Genomic DNA, 16,967 nt, shown 5'->3' on the forward strand with positions numbered 1-16,967 from the left:
TGAACTATGTTTTTCCTTTTTTCTCACACTATGTTCAGGTATGCTTGCTGAGCTGAAATGTTAAGGCAATTTTAGAAAAGTCACCCACACAGACTGATAGACAGACTGACAGACAGACTGACAGACAGACGGACAGACAACAGAACACACACACACACACACACACACACACACACACACACACACACACACACACACACACACACACACACACACACACACTTTCAAGTCTCGCTCACTTACTTTCTCGAGGGCGCTCACAGTCTTTGATATTATACACATTTAGTGATTTTTATCCAAGCACCAACTATCCTAATTTGTCCACATCGGCTTAGTATACAAGCAAGCAACCAAACTAGCTTCCAGTCAATCAGTCGGCCAATCGACCGAACAAACACATTATTAAAAAATGTGTAATGCGTTTCACTATTAAATAAAATAACGTTCAACTTCATTAAGAGTTCACTATTTTTCCAGACGACGACGACGACGACGACGACAACGACGGTGGTCAAAGGTAATACCGAAACGGAAAGAGGATGCGCGAGGCGAATGAAAAAGCAGGCATTTGTATTGAATTAACAAGAGAAAATAGACCAAACGAAGTTCAACGAAGCTGAACAAAACAAGGTCAAACTAAACCAACAGAAACAAAACAAGGTCAAACGAAACCAACGGAAACAAAACAAGGTCAAACCTATTAAACCCAGCAGTAAACTAAACAAAACCAATCACCTGACCATAAAATGACGACAGCTAGATTAAACCGGAACTCTAAAAGCTACGAAAAAGCTCAATCGAGTGACATCATCATCATGGTAATCACAGAGTTGAAGAGGTCAGGAGTCAAGCCAGGTCCAGCTCATAGCGACCACCACAGCCCATACGATAAGAATCCTCCTCTCCTGTGTCCCACTGCACGTCCACCCAGCCCGGGAAAGGGATGATCTGGGAATTAATGGCCGTCACCCTGCCTGTGCCTCCGGTGTCCTGCGCACAGAAAATTTATTCTGGAAATTTAGACATGTCGGATTTACTTTGAGCATTGCCATTTACAAAAATAATTTAGTGAAGAAAAATAAAGTAATAACAAATCTGAAAAAAAGAAACAAGGAGTTGCTGTGTCACATTTAAAAGCCTTGGCCGATGCTTTACAAGATTGTGTACGCGGAATAAGGTATCTTCAAATGTCAGCGTAATGGCTGTACTTTGAAAAATGAAACAGTACCCAGTCAAGGAACGGGTTCAGCTGTGAGGGTATGCCTGTCGTGGCCTAAATGGGAACAATTGCTGAATCCAAGAATACACACACCTGACCCGGATCCACTTCTTGACTTTCCTAAAATTTTGAACGGAGGGTTCTGTTTTTCACAGAGTGAGTGTTCAGTGCAGTTCCTGTGATTTTGAATGGAGGGTTCTGTACTCCCCAGAGTCAGCGTTCAGTGCAGTTCCTGTGATTTTGGACGGAGGGTTCTGTACTCCCTTGAGTCAGCGTTCAGTGCAGTTCCTGTGATTTTGAATGGAGGGTTCTGTACTCCCTTGAGTCAGCGTTCAGTGCAGTTCCTGTGATTTTGAACGGAGGGTTCTGTACTCCCTAGAGTCAGCGTTCAGTGCAGTTCCTGTGATTTTGAACGGAGGGTTCTGTACTCCCTTGAGTCAGCGTTCAGTGCAGTTCCTGTGATTTTGAACGGAGGGTTCTGTACTCCCTAGAGTCAGCGTTCAGTGCAGTTCCTGTGATTTTGAACGGAGGGTTCTGTACTCCCTAGAGTCAGCGTTAAGTGCAGTTCCTGTGATTTTGAACGGAGGGTTCTGTACTCCCTAGAGTCAGCGTTCAGTGCAGTTCCTGTGATTTTGAACGGAGCGTTCTGTACTCCCTAGAGTCAGCGTTCAGTGCAGTTCCTGTGATTTTGAACGGAGGGTTCTGTACTCCCTTGAGTCAGCGTTCAGTGCAGTTCCTGTGATTTTGAACGGAGGGTTCTGTACTCCCTAGAGTCAGCGTTCAGTGCAGTTCCTGTGATTTTGAACGGAGGGTTCTGTACTCCCTTGAGTCAGCGTTCAGTGCAGTTCCTGTGATTTTGAACGGAGGGTTCTGTACTCCCTTGAGTCCGCGTTCAGTGCAGTTCCTATGATTTTAAACGGAGGGTTCTGTACTCCCTAGAGTCAGCGTTCAGTGCAGTTCCTGTGATTTTGAACGGAGGGTTCTGTACTCCCTTGAGTCAGCGGTCAGTGCAGTTCCTGTGATTTTAAACGGAGGGTTCTGTACTCCCTAGAGTCAGCGTTCAGTGCAGTTCCTGTGATTTTGAACGGAGGGTTCTGTACTCCCTTGAGTCAGCGTTCAGTGCAGTTCCTGTGATTTTGAATGGAGGGTTCTGTACTCCCTTGAGTCAGCGTTCAGTGCAGTTCCTGTGATTTTGAACGGAGGGTTCTGTACTCCCTAGAGTCAGCGTTCAGTGCAGTTCCTGTGATTTTGAACGGAGGGTTCTGTACTCCCTTGAGTCAGCGTTCAGTGCAGTTCCTGTGATTTTGAACGGAGGGTTCTGTACTCCCTAGTGTCAGAGTTCAGTGCAGTTCCTGTGATTTTGAACGGAGGGTTCTGTACTCCCTTGAGTCAGCGTTCAGTGCAGTTCCTGTGATTTTAAACGGAGGGTTCTGTACTCCCTAGAGTCAGCGTTCAGTGCAGTTCCTGTGATTTTGAACGGAGGGTTCTGTACTCCCTTGAGTCCGCGTTCAGTGCAGTTCCTGTGATTTTAAACGGAGGGTTCTGTACACCCTAGAGTCAGCGTTCAGTGCAGTTCCCGTGATTTTGAACGGAGGGTTCTGTACTCCCTTGAGTCAGCGTTCAATCCAGTTCCTGTGGTTGTGAACGGAGGGTTCTGTACTCTCTTGAGTCAGCGTTCAGTGCAGTTCCTGTGATTTTGAACGGAGGGTTCTGTACTCCCTAGAGTCAGCGTTCAGTGCAGTTCCTGTGATTGTGAACGGAGGGTTCTGTACTTCCTTGAGTCAGCGTTCAGTACAGTTCCTGTGATTTTGAATGGAGGGTTCTGTACTCCACAGAGTCAGCGTTTAGTGCAGTTCCTGTGATTGTGAACGGAGGGTTCTGTACTCCCTTGAGTCAGCGTTCAGTGAAGACGAAATTGTACCATCCCAGTGCGCAAATACAGAAAAAATACCGACGCGCACGTTAAAGATCCGAGCTTCCAGGGACTTGGACACACACGGATATCAAGGACGCAGACCCGCAAAGACGGCGCAACTCTGCCAAAAATTGCGGGGCCGAAGTTTTACTAAATGTGTGCCTTCCCAGTCACGCACGATGTGGCAAACATTTAGCTAAGCAAGCTTTGCTAATGTTTAAAACGGATACAGTGGAGGATCTGGTAGCTCAGTGGGTAGAGCACTGAACTAGGGTTCCTCGGGTTACTGGTTCGAATCCTGGTACAGGACGGACACGGGTCAAAGACGATATGCTTGTCCCACCCGCTTGTCACCGCCGTGGCACGTAAACATCTTCGTTAAACTCAGCCCTAAGTGTACGCGATGACACCTGAGCACGCGAAATCGTGGGTATCGCACCTCTGATTACTGCTGGTAGCTAACCACTGGGAGAGGGGGGACCCATATGTCCTAAATATGGGAAGATAACGCATCAAATGCAATAAATGAAAACAAGGGCTGACCTGAAACAGGACCAGGGCAATCTTCCCCTTGAAGTGAAATTCAAAAATTGGTTTCTGGCAACAGAACCTAGACCCTATGTAAACAAAGTAAGTGTTGTGTGGGTTCTATTGAATAAAAGGTGAAGGGCGGGGATGTAGCTCAGTCGGTAGTGCGCTGGATTTGTATCCAGTTGGCCGCTGTCAGCGTGAGTTCGTCCCCACGTTCGGCGAGAGATTTATTTCTCAGAGTCAACTTTGTGTGCAGACTCTCCTCGGTGTCCGAACACCCCCGTGTGTACAAAAAAGATCCTGTAATCCATGTCAGAGTTCGGTGGGTTATAGAAACACGAAAATACCCAGCATGCTTCCCCCGAAAGCGGCGTATGGCTGCCTAAATGGCGGGGTAAAAACGGTCATACACGTACAATTCCACTCGTGCAAAAAACACGTAGTGTACGTGGGAGTTTCAGCCCACGAACGCAGAAGAAGAAGAAGAAGAAGAAGAATAAAAGGTGTATGAACCGGCCGGGGCAAGTCTCCTTCTGAAACAAGCAGCCAGAGTGAAGCCTCTACAACCCCCCCCCCCCCCCAGAATATACGGGGGTGTAATGATAGCTTGTGTACTTGCCTGTACGCCGTTCCAAAGAGCCCAGTCTCGGCCCCTTCTGACTTTGTCCCCCACCTTCAGGACCTTGGCCAATTCCGCTCCTCTGGGGTAACCTGCAATGGATTCCACAGTCCATGCGTGTAAAGACAAGCACGAGCGCACGTGCAGAGATCAAATCAAATCAAATCAAATCAAATTTTTTTTTCGAGAGTTGTGGCATAAGCAATACAACGAGCTTTTTTTCAACCAGCCCTCGCCCAGAGAGGGGACTAATCTAATCACATATTTACACGGATATTCACGTAGAGAAAAAGGTAGAGAAAAACAACAACATATGAATATTTACATATTACATATTATACACAAACATATGTAACGTAGTGAAAACAATGCTGAATACACATGCATGAGTAAATGTCTTATTAAAGCTTTGAGTGTTTTTGTGTGGATATAATGAACACTGATGCTTTGGACAAATGAAAATATAACTAAACGAAGTCTTCCATCACTGTGATTTTTCGTAATTTAACATTGAATACAATGAAAGGTGTTTTTTGAAAGTATTGAGACTCATTGGGACTCTCACAAATTCCGGGAGAGAATTCCACAGGACGCTACCAGAATAGGCTAAGCTTGACTTGAAGAGATCTATCCTTGGAATTGTGACGTTAAACTTTCGGTTTGGTTTGACTTTAAAGTTTGCAACGAAAGTTCGTGGTGCACGGCCGGAAAGTATTTTGTGAAGGAGCACGCCTTCATTTAATTTAAATCTTTCTTTTAATGGGAGAATCTTAAGTTTCTTATAATCATCAAATACAAGACTGGGTTGTTTCAGTAAAATTAGTTTTAGCGCTCGCCTATGTAAACTATACAATGGTTTTAAAATATTAGCACTGGCAGAGTCCCAGATCTAGATGGTCGAACAATAATCTGTGATGGTTTGTATATATGCGTTAAAGTATAATAACCTTGAGTGCTGATCTAGAAAGTGTTTACTTCTATTTAACTGATATATTTTTCTCGACATTGTTTTACATAACGACCGAACATGATGGGCCCAAGACAAATTATTATCGATATTTAATCCCAAAACTGTATGATATCCAACCTCCTCTATTGCGTCGTTACCAATTAATATGGAATGAGGAGAGAGAGAGAGAGAGAGAGAGAGAGAGAGAGAGAGAGAGAGAGAGAGAGAGAGAGAGAGAGAGAGAAAGAGAGAGAGAGAGAGAGAGAAAGAGACAGAGAGACAGAGAGAGCAGATGTACAGGGACACATACAAACAGAAACACACACACACACACAAACACACACACACGCACACATACACACACACGCACGCACGCCCGCACACACGCATGCGTACACACACACACACACACACACACACACACACACATACACACACACATTCATAATACCTGAGCGTAAGGCGCCTGACACGGCAACAGTCGTATCCTCTGATGTTGAAATGATTCGATACTGTGGTCTCTCCTCATCGTCTGACAAGTACACCACAGGATACTGCGGGTTCGTTGCCACCTCATCTGAGACGTACCTCATTTCGTACTGTGGCTTTTGTACCTCCCCTGTAAAGTAAGTCAAAGTTGATACAAAAAAAAAGAACAAATCCTTCAATGTTTGTGTTATAGGCCTTCATGCTACAACTATTTATCGATGCACTTTTCTTCTTGTACACTTCAAGCAGTTTTTGAAAAGGCTGATTATCTAAGATTCTAAAACGCAATGGGGCGATGCATTTTGAAGAAAGGCAGCAAATTCAGAAAACCTACCGCGATAACGGTTTTACTGACTAAATGCATTTATTCTGTGGGCGTCATTGTATGATCAAAGCCTCACAATTTGCAACCGAAAACAAGGTCAGTTCACTTTTTTTTCTCTGGTTTCTGAAAATGTGTCCATCCATGTTTCCAATGCTCTTTGAAGACTGTTAATAAGAGAGAGTGTTGTTTTACCCTACGATCTAGCATTCATTCAAACAATGTGAATGACAAAAGATCTTTACATTTCAAGATATTAACCTAGATTTTGTTACTAAAACACAGAACATAAGTTAAACCGTGGCGGGGTAAAAACAGTCATACACGTAAAATTCCACTCGTGCAAAAACATGAGTGAACGTGGGAGTTTCAGCCCATGAACGAAGAAGAAGAAGAAGAAGTTAAACCGTACCATTTATATTCCAGGATTAAATTTTGTGTGTGTGTATCACACATGTAATAGTACGTTAATTCCAGCATGAAAGTAATCATGCTGATAAGCACAGTTCTGCAATATCTGCAGGGACTGGGTGGCCGAGTGGTAACGCACTTGCGCTCGGAAGCGAGAGGTAGCGAGTTCGACCCTGGGTCAGGGCGTTAGCAATTTTCTCCCCCCTTTCCTAACCTTGGTGGTGGGTTCAAGTGCTAGTCTTTTGAATGAGACGAAAAATCGAGGTCCCTTCGTGTACACTACATTGGGGTGTGCACGTTAAAGATCCCACGATTGACAAAAGGGTCTTTCCTGGCAAAATTGTATAGGCATAGATAAAAATGTCCACCAAAATACCCGTGTGACTTGGAATAATAGGCCGTGAAAAGTAGGATATGCGCCGAAATGGCTGCGATCTGCTGGCCGATGTGAATGCGTGATGTATTGTGTAAAAAAAAATTCCATCTCACACGGCATAAATAAATCCCTGCGCCTTGAATATGTGCGTGATATAAATTGCATAAAAAAATTAAAAAAATAAATCCCTGCGCTTAGAACTGTACCCACGGAATACGCGCGATATAAGCCTCATATTGATTGATTGATTGAATATCATTGCTAGCTCGAATTAAAGATCTGAAACAAATTGAGTTTATAGAATATAAATGATATGAATGACCTTGAAAAATGTGCGCCCAACCAGAGACTATAGAGTAGGCTATACAGTCTCTGTATACTCTATAGTCTCTGGCCCAACCACACAAATTCAAGCAACAGGGAGGAGGGAGAAAAAGGTGAGAAATCTAATTATTTGTGTATCGTTTGTGTATCAGAAGGATAAATATTTGCTTATGGAACGTTTCATGACAGACATAACGAAATATTCATGAGTACATCGGACAGACATACACATAATTATGTGACAAATACAATAGCGCAGGTGTTGAATTACACCTCATTTACCTCAGCTAAGTTTGTTCTTTGCTTTGCTTCATAATCATGTGTATGTTTGTCTACTACATGTATATAGAGAGCATTAGGTCGACACTCTCCAAATGTGGATGTTTCGTTTGGTCTAAACGTTCCACAAACTAACATTTCTTCTTCTTATTTTTGGCATTTAAAGCGGTTACGTCCGTTTTGAGTTGATCTAACACCTACGTGGTTTTTGGGTGTTTTTTTGCACAAGTGGGTTTTTACGTGTATGACCGTTTTTACCCCGCCATTCAGGCAGCCATACGCCGCTTTCGGGGGAAGAATGCTTGTGAACGCTGACATGGATTACAGGATCTTTTCCGTGCGCACTTGGTCTTGTGCTTGCGTGTACATACGACTGGGGACAAGGCACTAGCAGGTCTGAACATACGTTGACCTGGGAGATCGGAAAAATCTCCAACCCTTCACCCATTAGGCGCGAGGTGATTCGAACCTTCGACCTCCCGTTTGGGAGGCCAGCGTCTTATTCACTAGGCCACTGCAGCGCCTGTCACTTGATCTAATATTTGGAGGCGGCAGAAAGTTTGATTTACCCAGTTTGTACAGGTCCGATTTGAGGCGCGACAGTATTTGACCATCGAAAACGACGTCACCCGCATTCTTGACCTTGGTGATTCTCTTGCTCTCTGACTCAAGGTCGGTCAGGCGTGACTTCAGATGCCTCTGCATCATCAGAAGTGCGTCATCAGGGGCTGACGTCAGCAAATGATCCATGTTCTCAGAGATGGAATCCACCCCATCTCGCGACTTCTCGATCTCATTGAGTGACGTCATCGTTGAGTCTTCTTCCATCTGAATGAGTTCGTTGACCTGCTGGCGTCGTTTTTCAACGTTCTGCTGTATGTTGTCAAAAACGTCCTTGGTCTTGCTCCGCATGTCCTTGAACCTGTCCTTGACATTTTTGACCTGGAACATATCACACCAGCCACGCTTGTTAACATTGGTTACTGAAAACAGAATGTAGAACTAACCTACATGTACCATTTCGATTCAGACATGTACGTTCACGGGTCCCTTTCGATTGTAATATTTGAAAGAATGCAAACTATAGCTACTGTACCTTAAGTTCTACATATACATACATTCTCATTTTCGTTGGTTTCCTCAGATATGTTTGTTGTAAGATTACTATTTTGTAGTTACATTATTTTGATATAATTTTATATAAAGGCCGCATCTCGACATGACTCTTTTGAAGTCTATGTCCTGTCTAATGCTTTTGTCCCAATCTTAAGGAGCCGAATTGTGTATCGTTCGGGTCGATTAGATAGTTTTTCGGTAGCGGCACATCCTTTTTAAGGACATGCGATTGGATTCTTACAAATCATTTCATGCTTTCTCATTCCAACAAGGCAATGAGACGGTATCAGAATGTTGTTTATGTTATTTGTGTGTGTGTGTGTGTGTGTGTGTGTGTGTGTGTGTGTGTGTGTGTGTGTGTGTGTGTGTGTGTGTGTGTGTGTGTGTGTGTGTGTGTGTGTGTGTTGCTATCTGTGACACGAGAACGACCAAGGAACAAACTCGTAAGGCACAAAGCTCATACGCACCATTGTGTATTAGTCGCATTTAATTGTTCTTTTATTACACTGTGCAGTGGTGTTATTGCATGGTCACAGTCATGGATGACTATTCCGACATGGTATTAGTTACTACTATCTCATTAATAAATAAGCAGCTTGTTCGTCAAGAATTACAGTTTGCAGTCATGTAAAGATACTACATTCAACTGTGGCTAAGCCATAGCAACTCGCACGCACAGTAAAAGAAAGCAAAGGAGTCAAAGAGATCGCCCAAAGATCCGCAGGGACACAAACCTGACTCCCCAGTCCTTCCCCTTTCGTTTTCAGCTTCTGAGAACGTTGTTTCAGCTCTGACCTCTTCTCGTTGGCTGCTTCCGCGATGGCCTTCACCTCTGCACATCTGCGATGATTGGTCGTGCAACACTCCATGCAAATGAGCTGGTGGTGGGAGGAGCAATACATCTCAGCCGGCCTATTGGCGTGGTTGTTACAAGTTGCTTGGCGGTTCGCAGCCAATTGTTTTTCAGTGAGTTTGCTGAGCTGTCCCAAATTGTGCTCTTTCGTCCCTGGAAGTTTCTCATGATAGCTGGTGCATGTCGGGCAGAGTTTGACCCTGCACGCAAAACAGTATGACGTAGCGGTGACGTTGTTTTCACACATGGCGCAGACATGCGGACCAGCCAGAATTCTCTGGTTGTCCACGAGGGCCGTGGTGATCCAGTCCGTGGGAAGCGAATCAACCGCGGAAGCAAGTCGACCTTGACCTTGACCTTTCTTGGCGGAGGAGAGGATGGTTGCTTTGCAGAGAGGACAGCCTGCCTGCGTACCTTCCTTTTCCAGCCTTGAGAGAAGACAGCCTCGACACGCCAGGTGGTTGCATGGCAGGATTTTGGGGTTGGTGAAGGTGTTGGTGCAGACTGGGCACTGTAAGTCTCCCTTTGCCTTACCTGCCATGGTGACTGTATACGGACAGAGACACAGACACATGTATACGGATAAACACAGATAGGCAGACGTAGAGAGGCAGATGACAGACAGACAGACATGAACTCAGATTCACACACAGACACACACACACACACACACACACACACACGCACGGACGGATGCACGCACGCACGCACACACATAGAGGCGTACACTTTTAGTGCCTTCAATTTTAAAACGGCTGCTGGAAAACAATATCAACAAGAAATTCAGTTGATCCCAGGATCAACACGGGCCGAAACATTGACAATATCAAAGAAACAGGAAGTTGTACACCTGTTGGTACAGGTAAACAAAATAATAGTGTTGATGTGTCCTGTTAAATTGTCTTTTCGGCGTTTGTACATAAATGGGAGATAACAACTATCGCAATATCAAGGAAGAAGATTGTTGTGAAAGTAATGCAATAATGAATAAGAGCTCAATAATGAATAAGACCTATTGGCTTAACAGAAAGGAAGAAGGCTACTGTACCTTTATGGAAGTGATGCAATAATACTGGTATTGGTGACAGAAATATGTTTTCCACCAAGAAACCGATCGATCAACCAAGGAACCAAAAGAAAGTGCGAGCGATAGACGTTGCAACAGGTAGGAATGGTATTGTTTTTGGTCTGAATGAGCGTCATACAGTGGCATGTCACAGTGTAGAAGGGAAAGTAGTAAAAGTAGTTATAAATAGAAATGAATAAAATCAAAGTGTATGATGCAAATAACTTTATTTAAAATTATCACTGAGTCACAAAATAATAAAGCAAGAAAGAATACAGTGTTAGTGAAACTGTTGTAAATGGCAAAATGCTGTTGCCATGAATACACATTTGAATGCTAGTAATGTAGCACCAATATATGACCCATTGTCACACTTAAACGAAGCTCTGGCTGACTTTGTTGAGGATGTGGCCAGGTTTCCTGGGAGGGCAGTAGTCAATGTAAAAGACTATTTCTTTGAAAAAACATATACCATCTAAAGAATGGAAGTAGACTTGATCCGACAACATTTGTGTTGGCCATTGTACCAATCATGAAGTACACGATTTTTTGCAGTCACTGTCTTTTCCCCAGTAAATTTTCGATTCAGGCGGACCTTTGACCCAGTACATTTCCCGGTAACAGCCATGCAATTCCAGGAAGCGCTGTTGTGTTGAGGCCTTGTTAAGGTTAATTTTTTTCCAAAAAATACTTGTTGAAGTTATTATTATTATTATTATTATTATTATTATTATTATTATTATTATTATTATTATCATATTATGTTGAAGTAACACGCCGTACAAGCCGTTACGCTGAATGCGTGGAGGTGTCGGGGGCCGGGGGGGGGGGGGGGGGGGGGGGGGGGGTGGGGGGTGGAGAGAGAGTTGACTGATATCTATGTGGCCCTGTAAGCGTTACAGACGGTTTCGGTTTCGAAGGAAGGGAGACAAACCACAGCACGTCTTCCACAGGTTGATTTCTTCCCTTCTAGTGCAGGAATAAAAAATATTCATACGCAAATTGTTAGCAGATGTTAAGATTTTAAGTACAACAATGTTAAAATAGATGAATTTTTTCACATAAAAAATACACATGTTATTGAAAGACCCTGGTAAAAATAGACAACAAACTTTCAAGTTTGAAAAGAAAGTACTTTTTGTGTTGTCCGTTTGTGATAAAGTTCACCTGTGCTCTACAATGTCTCCCAAACTGACGACTATATTTTGTACTCATTTACATTGTACAGTGAAGGGTTCGACAGTGGTAGTCTATGAACTCATACACATGTTTTTGTTAGAATTCAAATTCTTGTGACACACTTCTTCTTGTTCATTTCCTGTGCCTGTGATTTGTTTGAGCACATTGTGAGGTATTTGACCACAGACTACAAACGGAAACAAAGAACGAAAAACGAAAATAAAAACATGCACCAGCAATCACAGTCTACTGCCCTCCAAAGAACACTCGCTGGGGAAAATCAAATTACAAAACTTCGAAAGCACTCACGAGAAACGCGCAAATTCGCAATCACTCCAAGTTCTTATAAAAAACGCTGGCGCTGGACCCGAGTACTCTTCAGACTGGCTCGCTCCCCCAGTATGAAAGTTTTTGTCTTGTGCACGTGGATTTAAAAAAAAAAAAATTTTTTTAATTTATTTTACACAATTAAAAAAATTATTACAGTAAAATAAAACATTAAAACGTTCATAATAAACAATAGTAAACAAGAATTTAAAAAAAAAATAAAAAAAAATAGACCGCCCATGCCGGGAATCGAACCCGGATCACTTTGGCCATAGACGAATCGCTTTCCACCCGGATCACTTGGATTAAAAAAAAAAATTTTTTATTTTTATTTATTTTACACAATTAAAAAAATCATTAGAGTAAAATAAAACATTAAAACGTTCATAATAAACAATAGTAAACAAGAATTTAAAAGAAAAAAAAATATAGACCGACCATGCCGGGAATCGAACCCGGATCACTTTGGCCATAGACGGACGTGCTACGACAACTTTACTAGAGTTGTGCGCCTTGAATCACTGTGTGTATCTGTCGCTCTCTGTCTTTCACAGTCTCACCGAGACCACACACTGCATTGTAGTTTCTTTGCAGAGACCAACGGCGACTTCCTGTCACGTGGTACATACGTCACAGAAATCCCCCATGAACAAAAATGTCTCCACCTGCAAGCTACTTACCCGACGCCAAAGACGAGCCGCTCGGGCGGCCCGTCAATAAGCTCATTTAAATAAACAGTCAATGAATGTGTTGATTTGTGCCATATTTTTGTACAGCCTGGTATGAAACCGACAATCTTGAACGCGGCTGCAATTAAATACGCCAAGTAATACTGCGGAAATGGGTAAAGTACTTCTTATGCCTCTTAGCTGAAGAAAGTTTAGTCGTATAGATAGTCTTCTAAATTTATTTATCTATAACGATCGGTAATCTATTCTAATCCTTCTTTCATCACAAAATGTCTTGCCAATGTCGATGTCTTGGTTTGAAATGACCTCAGTAGGAAAACGTCTGCCTTTGTCTTATCACCACCATAACAGAGCTATTCTAAAGTACATTTCTCATCTTACGTTATGCATTGAAACGAACTTTCAACATTTCAGCAGAACTTAGAATAAGTAGGAAGAGGTTTACAATAAAACAGTGAATTATTACGAAAAAAATGTGAATCAAAAATCAACATTTTGTTGTAAAAATGCGTAGGAAAAGGTTTGCTTCAAAAAGCAAATTATACTCACCAGATATGAAAAGACAAGATCAAACTCAACAGGAACCAGTGTGTCAGTATTTCTTTTCCAAAATTTCGTCAGCTGTTGATAGATGACTTCTTCTTGGTGACTGGAAAAGGAATACCGGTGGGTGTTATATCACTAGATAGAACTAATAACTTCTTGGATAATTTTGTGGGTACCTGTTCTGGTTCCAAATTGCTAAACTTTCAAAGTGAGAAACTCTTGTAACGCTGTGTCACCAGTCAGCACCGATTTCATTGTCGCCTGTACTTGGCAGGAGCTGAATAGTGTATACACACTCCTCTGCAGGTGAGCGAGGAAAGGACACATAAATGAGTTTTGTTTGGTTTGAGGCACCGGCTGTAGACTTTAAAATAGACACACTGGGGATTAGCTTCAGTCCGAAAGGCGTTTGTCTGAGTGGTGTTGTGGCTGCCAAAAGGTAACGCCTTTCTGTGTCGCTTATACACCATTTAAAACCTTCTGGCAGGCACTGCCGACGTGTGACGCCACTCTGTGTGTCACTTGGTCTCTCAGTGTCACCGAGATCAACGACCCTGACAAAAGAGGCGAACTGTGTGTTATTTGTGCTTTGCATTTGTATCTTGAGCCTAATGGCGGTTTCTGGTATTAAGCACGCTATTGACACGGAACAAAACGCGTCTAGCTGTGCGTGACTATGGGTTTGCTTGCCTTGTCATACACGCACGCTAATATTAATTTCGTGCAGTTGCTCTTGTTGTAAGATATCAGTCTTTAGCGTTCACGTCAAGTCGCGTGTTCATGTTGACAGAGGTGGGTTTACTGAGACATGGGGTTAAGTGTTTTTGCTTTCTTTTTCTCTGTGAGCTATCTTTGTTATACGTGTCACTGTAACAGTTATTGAGGTATTTGCCGTGTCATGTCTGTTATTGTTTCCTTCGATATGTAGCACTGTATATGTTCCTTCGTTCCTTTTGTGTTTTTGATATTTTTTGGCAACCTTCTGCATGCGTGTTGTACTCTTACTGTGTCATGAATACATCATCATCATCATCATCAACGACAACGACCGTACCAATCCACAACAACAACAACAATCCACAAACCACCACCATCATCACCACAACCAACTAACACAACAAATACAAAATCATCATTCCAAAATTCAAACACTTTTATTTTAAATATTCCAAGTATTACATAAAAAAGTAAATAAATTGCAAGAAAAAAACTACAATGTAATAAATGACTATAAAAACGAGACACAACACTTTATATAAAAAATAAAAAGTACAAAAACAGTTGATACACAAATTCTATTCTACAAAACTGGTTACAAAAGAGTAGAATTTACAAGGAAAAATCTCAGAATGAATGAGTAGTATGCTTATTGTTTGGAGTTGTTTTTCAAGGCTTAACGGTAAACGAAAGGCTTTCTGATACGCGTATAAGACAACAACACAGTTCCTCAGTTTGGTTGCTGCTTATTAAAACATAATTGTGTTATTATTTCTTCTTCTGAAGCTGCATCTGTCTTTTTGTCTTTTTTTTTTAGGATCACAGCTTAGAAAACTTTGAGTGTAAAATTTAAACTCTTTCGTTGTTTTTGAAAAGATTAGAATAATGGACTTTTTCTCGTCACCAAGTAATGAAGATGACGTTCACCATATCAAATTCTCTATGTTATTAAAAAACTAATCGAAAAAAACTACTCTTTACAGATATGTACACTCCACATGTGGAAGATGATTTTGTTTCATAGCATACCCGCGATTATACGATACAGACCATGAATAACGTGCATGAATTTAACACAGAAATGGCCATTACAAATATAGTGAATCCACTAAGCTCATACTGAATAAAAACCAAAGCTTCTAACCTGTCTAAAAGAGATTCAACTAAATACACGAAACATTCCAAAGAAGCTTTGAAGTCTCTTTCCACGTACCGCCTCTAACAAAAAAAACCACCACAAAAACAACAACCAAGCAACCAAACAAACAATCAACCAAACAAACAACCAACCAACCAAACAAACAAACAAACTAAGAGAAAACACACGCATACGCACGCACGCACACACACACATAAAAACATAACATACTAATATATTTTAAAAAATCAATGTTTACCTGTGTCAAGTTTCTTTTTGGGGAGAGTATATATATGTCTATATATACATATATTCAAAGTCTTTCTTAACAAATTTAGATTTCACAATATAATATATTTATATATATCCCATGACCTCCCTTCTTTGTCTTTGTAAATGTACTCTAGGTATATTTCTTGTATTTCCATTGTTCTCTTGTTACATCTATGATGTAACTATTGCACTCTTATAACACATAAAATAGAGGATAAATAAGGGTGCACGAAATACATCATAGCTGGCTCTGCTTTCTGTCGTCCTTGACATTCCAAAATGCACATGTACCTATAGACCGGATGTGCAAGGGGTAACCACGCTTTTGAGAACTTGCGCGAGAGTCGTTCACATTAGGAACCTACGCTAACAAGATGGCGCGAGCTTGCATTCAAAGTTAGCTTATGCAACGAAGGTTCGATGACGTCATCCAATAGTCACATCACAGAAGGAAATGTACACAGGCTGAACGTAGCCCATTTTAGCTCGACTTATTAGACAGAGAGTCTTGAAGAGAATGATAATAACAAAGTTGTGTGTGTGTGTGTGTGTGTGTGTGTGTGTGTGTGTGTGTGTGTGTGTGTGTGTGTGTGTGTGGAGCGATTCAGAGTAAACTACTGGACCTATCTTTATGAAATTTTACATGAGAGTTCCTGGGTATGATATCCCCAGACGTTTTTTTCATTTTTTCGATAAATGTCTTTGATGACGTCATATCCGGCTTTTTGTAAACGTTGAGGCGGCATTGTCACACACTCATTTTTCAATAAAATTAATTGAAATCTTGGCCAAGCAATCTTCGACGAAGGCCGGACTTTGGTATTGCATTTCAGCTTGGAGGCTTAACAATCAATTCATGACTTTGGTCATTAAAAATCTGAAAAATTGTAATTCAAATTATTTTGTTATAAAACGATCCAAAATTACGTTCATCTTAGTTTTCATTATTTTCTGATTCCAAAAACATATAAATATGTTATTTTTGGATTAAAAACAAGCTCTGAAAGTTAAAACGAAGAGAGGTACAGAAAAGCGTGCTATGCAGCACAGCGCAACCACTACCGCACTAAACAGGCTTGTCAATTTCACTGCCTTTTGCACGAGCGGCGGACTACGGTCATTGTGACAAAATGCATTACGTTCAGTTTCATTCTGTGAGTTCCACATCTTGACTAAATGTAGTAAATTCGCCTTACGCGACTTGTTTAATTTTGCAATCCAGAAAGAGGGTTTGTTGAAGTGCTCTGTGAGACGACTACCTGCGTTCTTCCCAATGTGTGAGCGGTGGAGATATAACCTTTCTCTGAGTCTGTTTTGAGTCTGCCCCACGTACTGGGCACAGTGGCATTTTTTTTTACACGAAAATAATGAGATAGATGATGTTTTTGGTGTCACAGGTGAAGTGTTCTCTAAGAATGAAAATTTCACCTGTTTTACATGAATTGAATGTGGTGGACTCAATCAAGTGTTTTTTTTTACAGATGACAAGTTTTTTACGCTCACACCTGAAACACCCAGGGTTGTTGTCGTGTTTAGGAGGAAGAACTGTCGGCAATAGGATATTACGTATGCTCTTACATATTTACATATCAGTCCGATGGATTGAAAGTGTTGGTAGTCATTTAGTAA

The 16,967-nt window shown here is 41.7% G+C and overlaps 1 protein-coding gene across 1 annotated transcript; it reads right to left on the bottom strand.

The window, feature by feature from the left end:
* Window positions 1-266: 266 nt before the first annotated feature.
* LOC138975963 (transcription intermediary factor 1-beta-like) lies at window positions 267-13,551 on the bottom strand. The gene is made up of 6 exons (XM_070348735.1): window positions 13,214-13,551; window positions 9,285-9,949; window positions 8,004-8,376; window positions 5,685-5,852; window positions 4,285-4,376; window positions 267-990 (listed from the first exon to the last, which is right to left on the bottom strand). Exons 2-6 carry the CDS (start codon window positions 9,942-9,944, stop codon window positions 847-849), a joined length of 1,437 nt encoding a protein of 478 aa, XP_070204836.1. The 5' UTR covers window positions 9,945-9,949; window positions 13,214-13,551; the 3' UTR covers window positions 267-846.
* Between the last annotated feature and the right edge of the window lie 3,416 nt (window positions 13,552-16,967).

This window comes from Littorina saxatilis, linkage group LG9, assembly GCF_037325665.1.
Source record: "Littorina saxatilis isolate snail1 linkage group LG9, US_GU_Lsax_2.0, whole genome shotgun sequence".
In the NCBI taxonomy this organism is placed as follows: domain Eukaryota; kingdom Metazoa; phylum Mollusca; class Gastropoda; order Littorinimorpha; family Littorinidae; genus Littorina; species Littorina saxatilis.

Coding starts and splice junctions, on each gene's coding strand:
- LOC138975963 (XM_070348735.1), bottom strand. CDS start 9,944: ATGGCAGGTAAGGCAAAGGGAGACTTACAGTGCCCAGTCTGCACCAAC. Junction 5,853..8,003: donor ATCGGACCTGTACAAACTGG/GTAAATCAAACT, acceptor CTTACTTTACAG/GGGAGGTACAAAAGCCACAG. Junction 991..4,284: donor CTCTTTGGAACGGCGTACAG/GCAAGTACACAA, acceptor TTCTGTGCGCAG/GACACCGGAGGCACAGGCAG.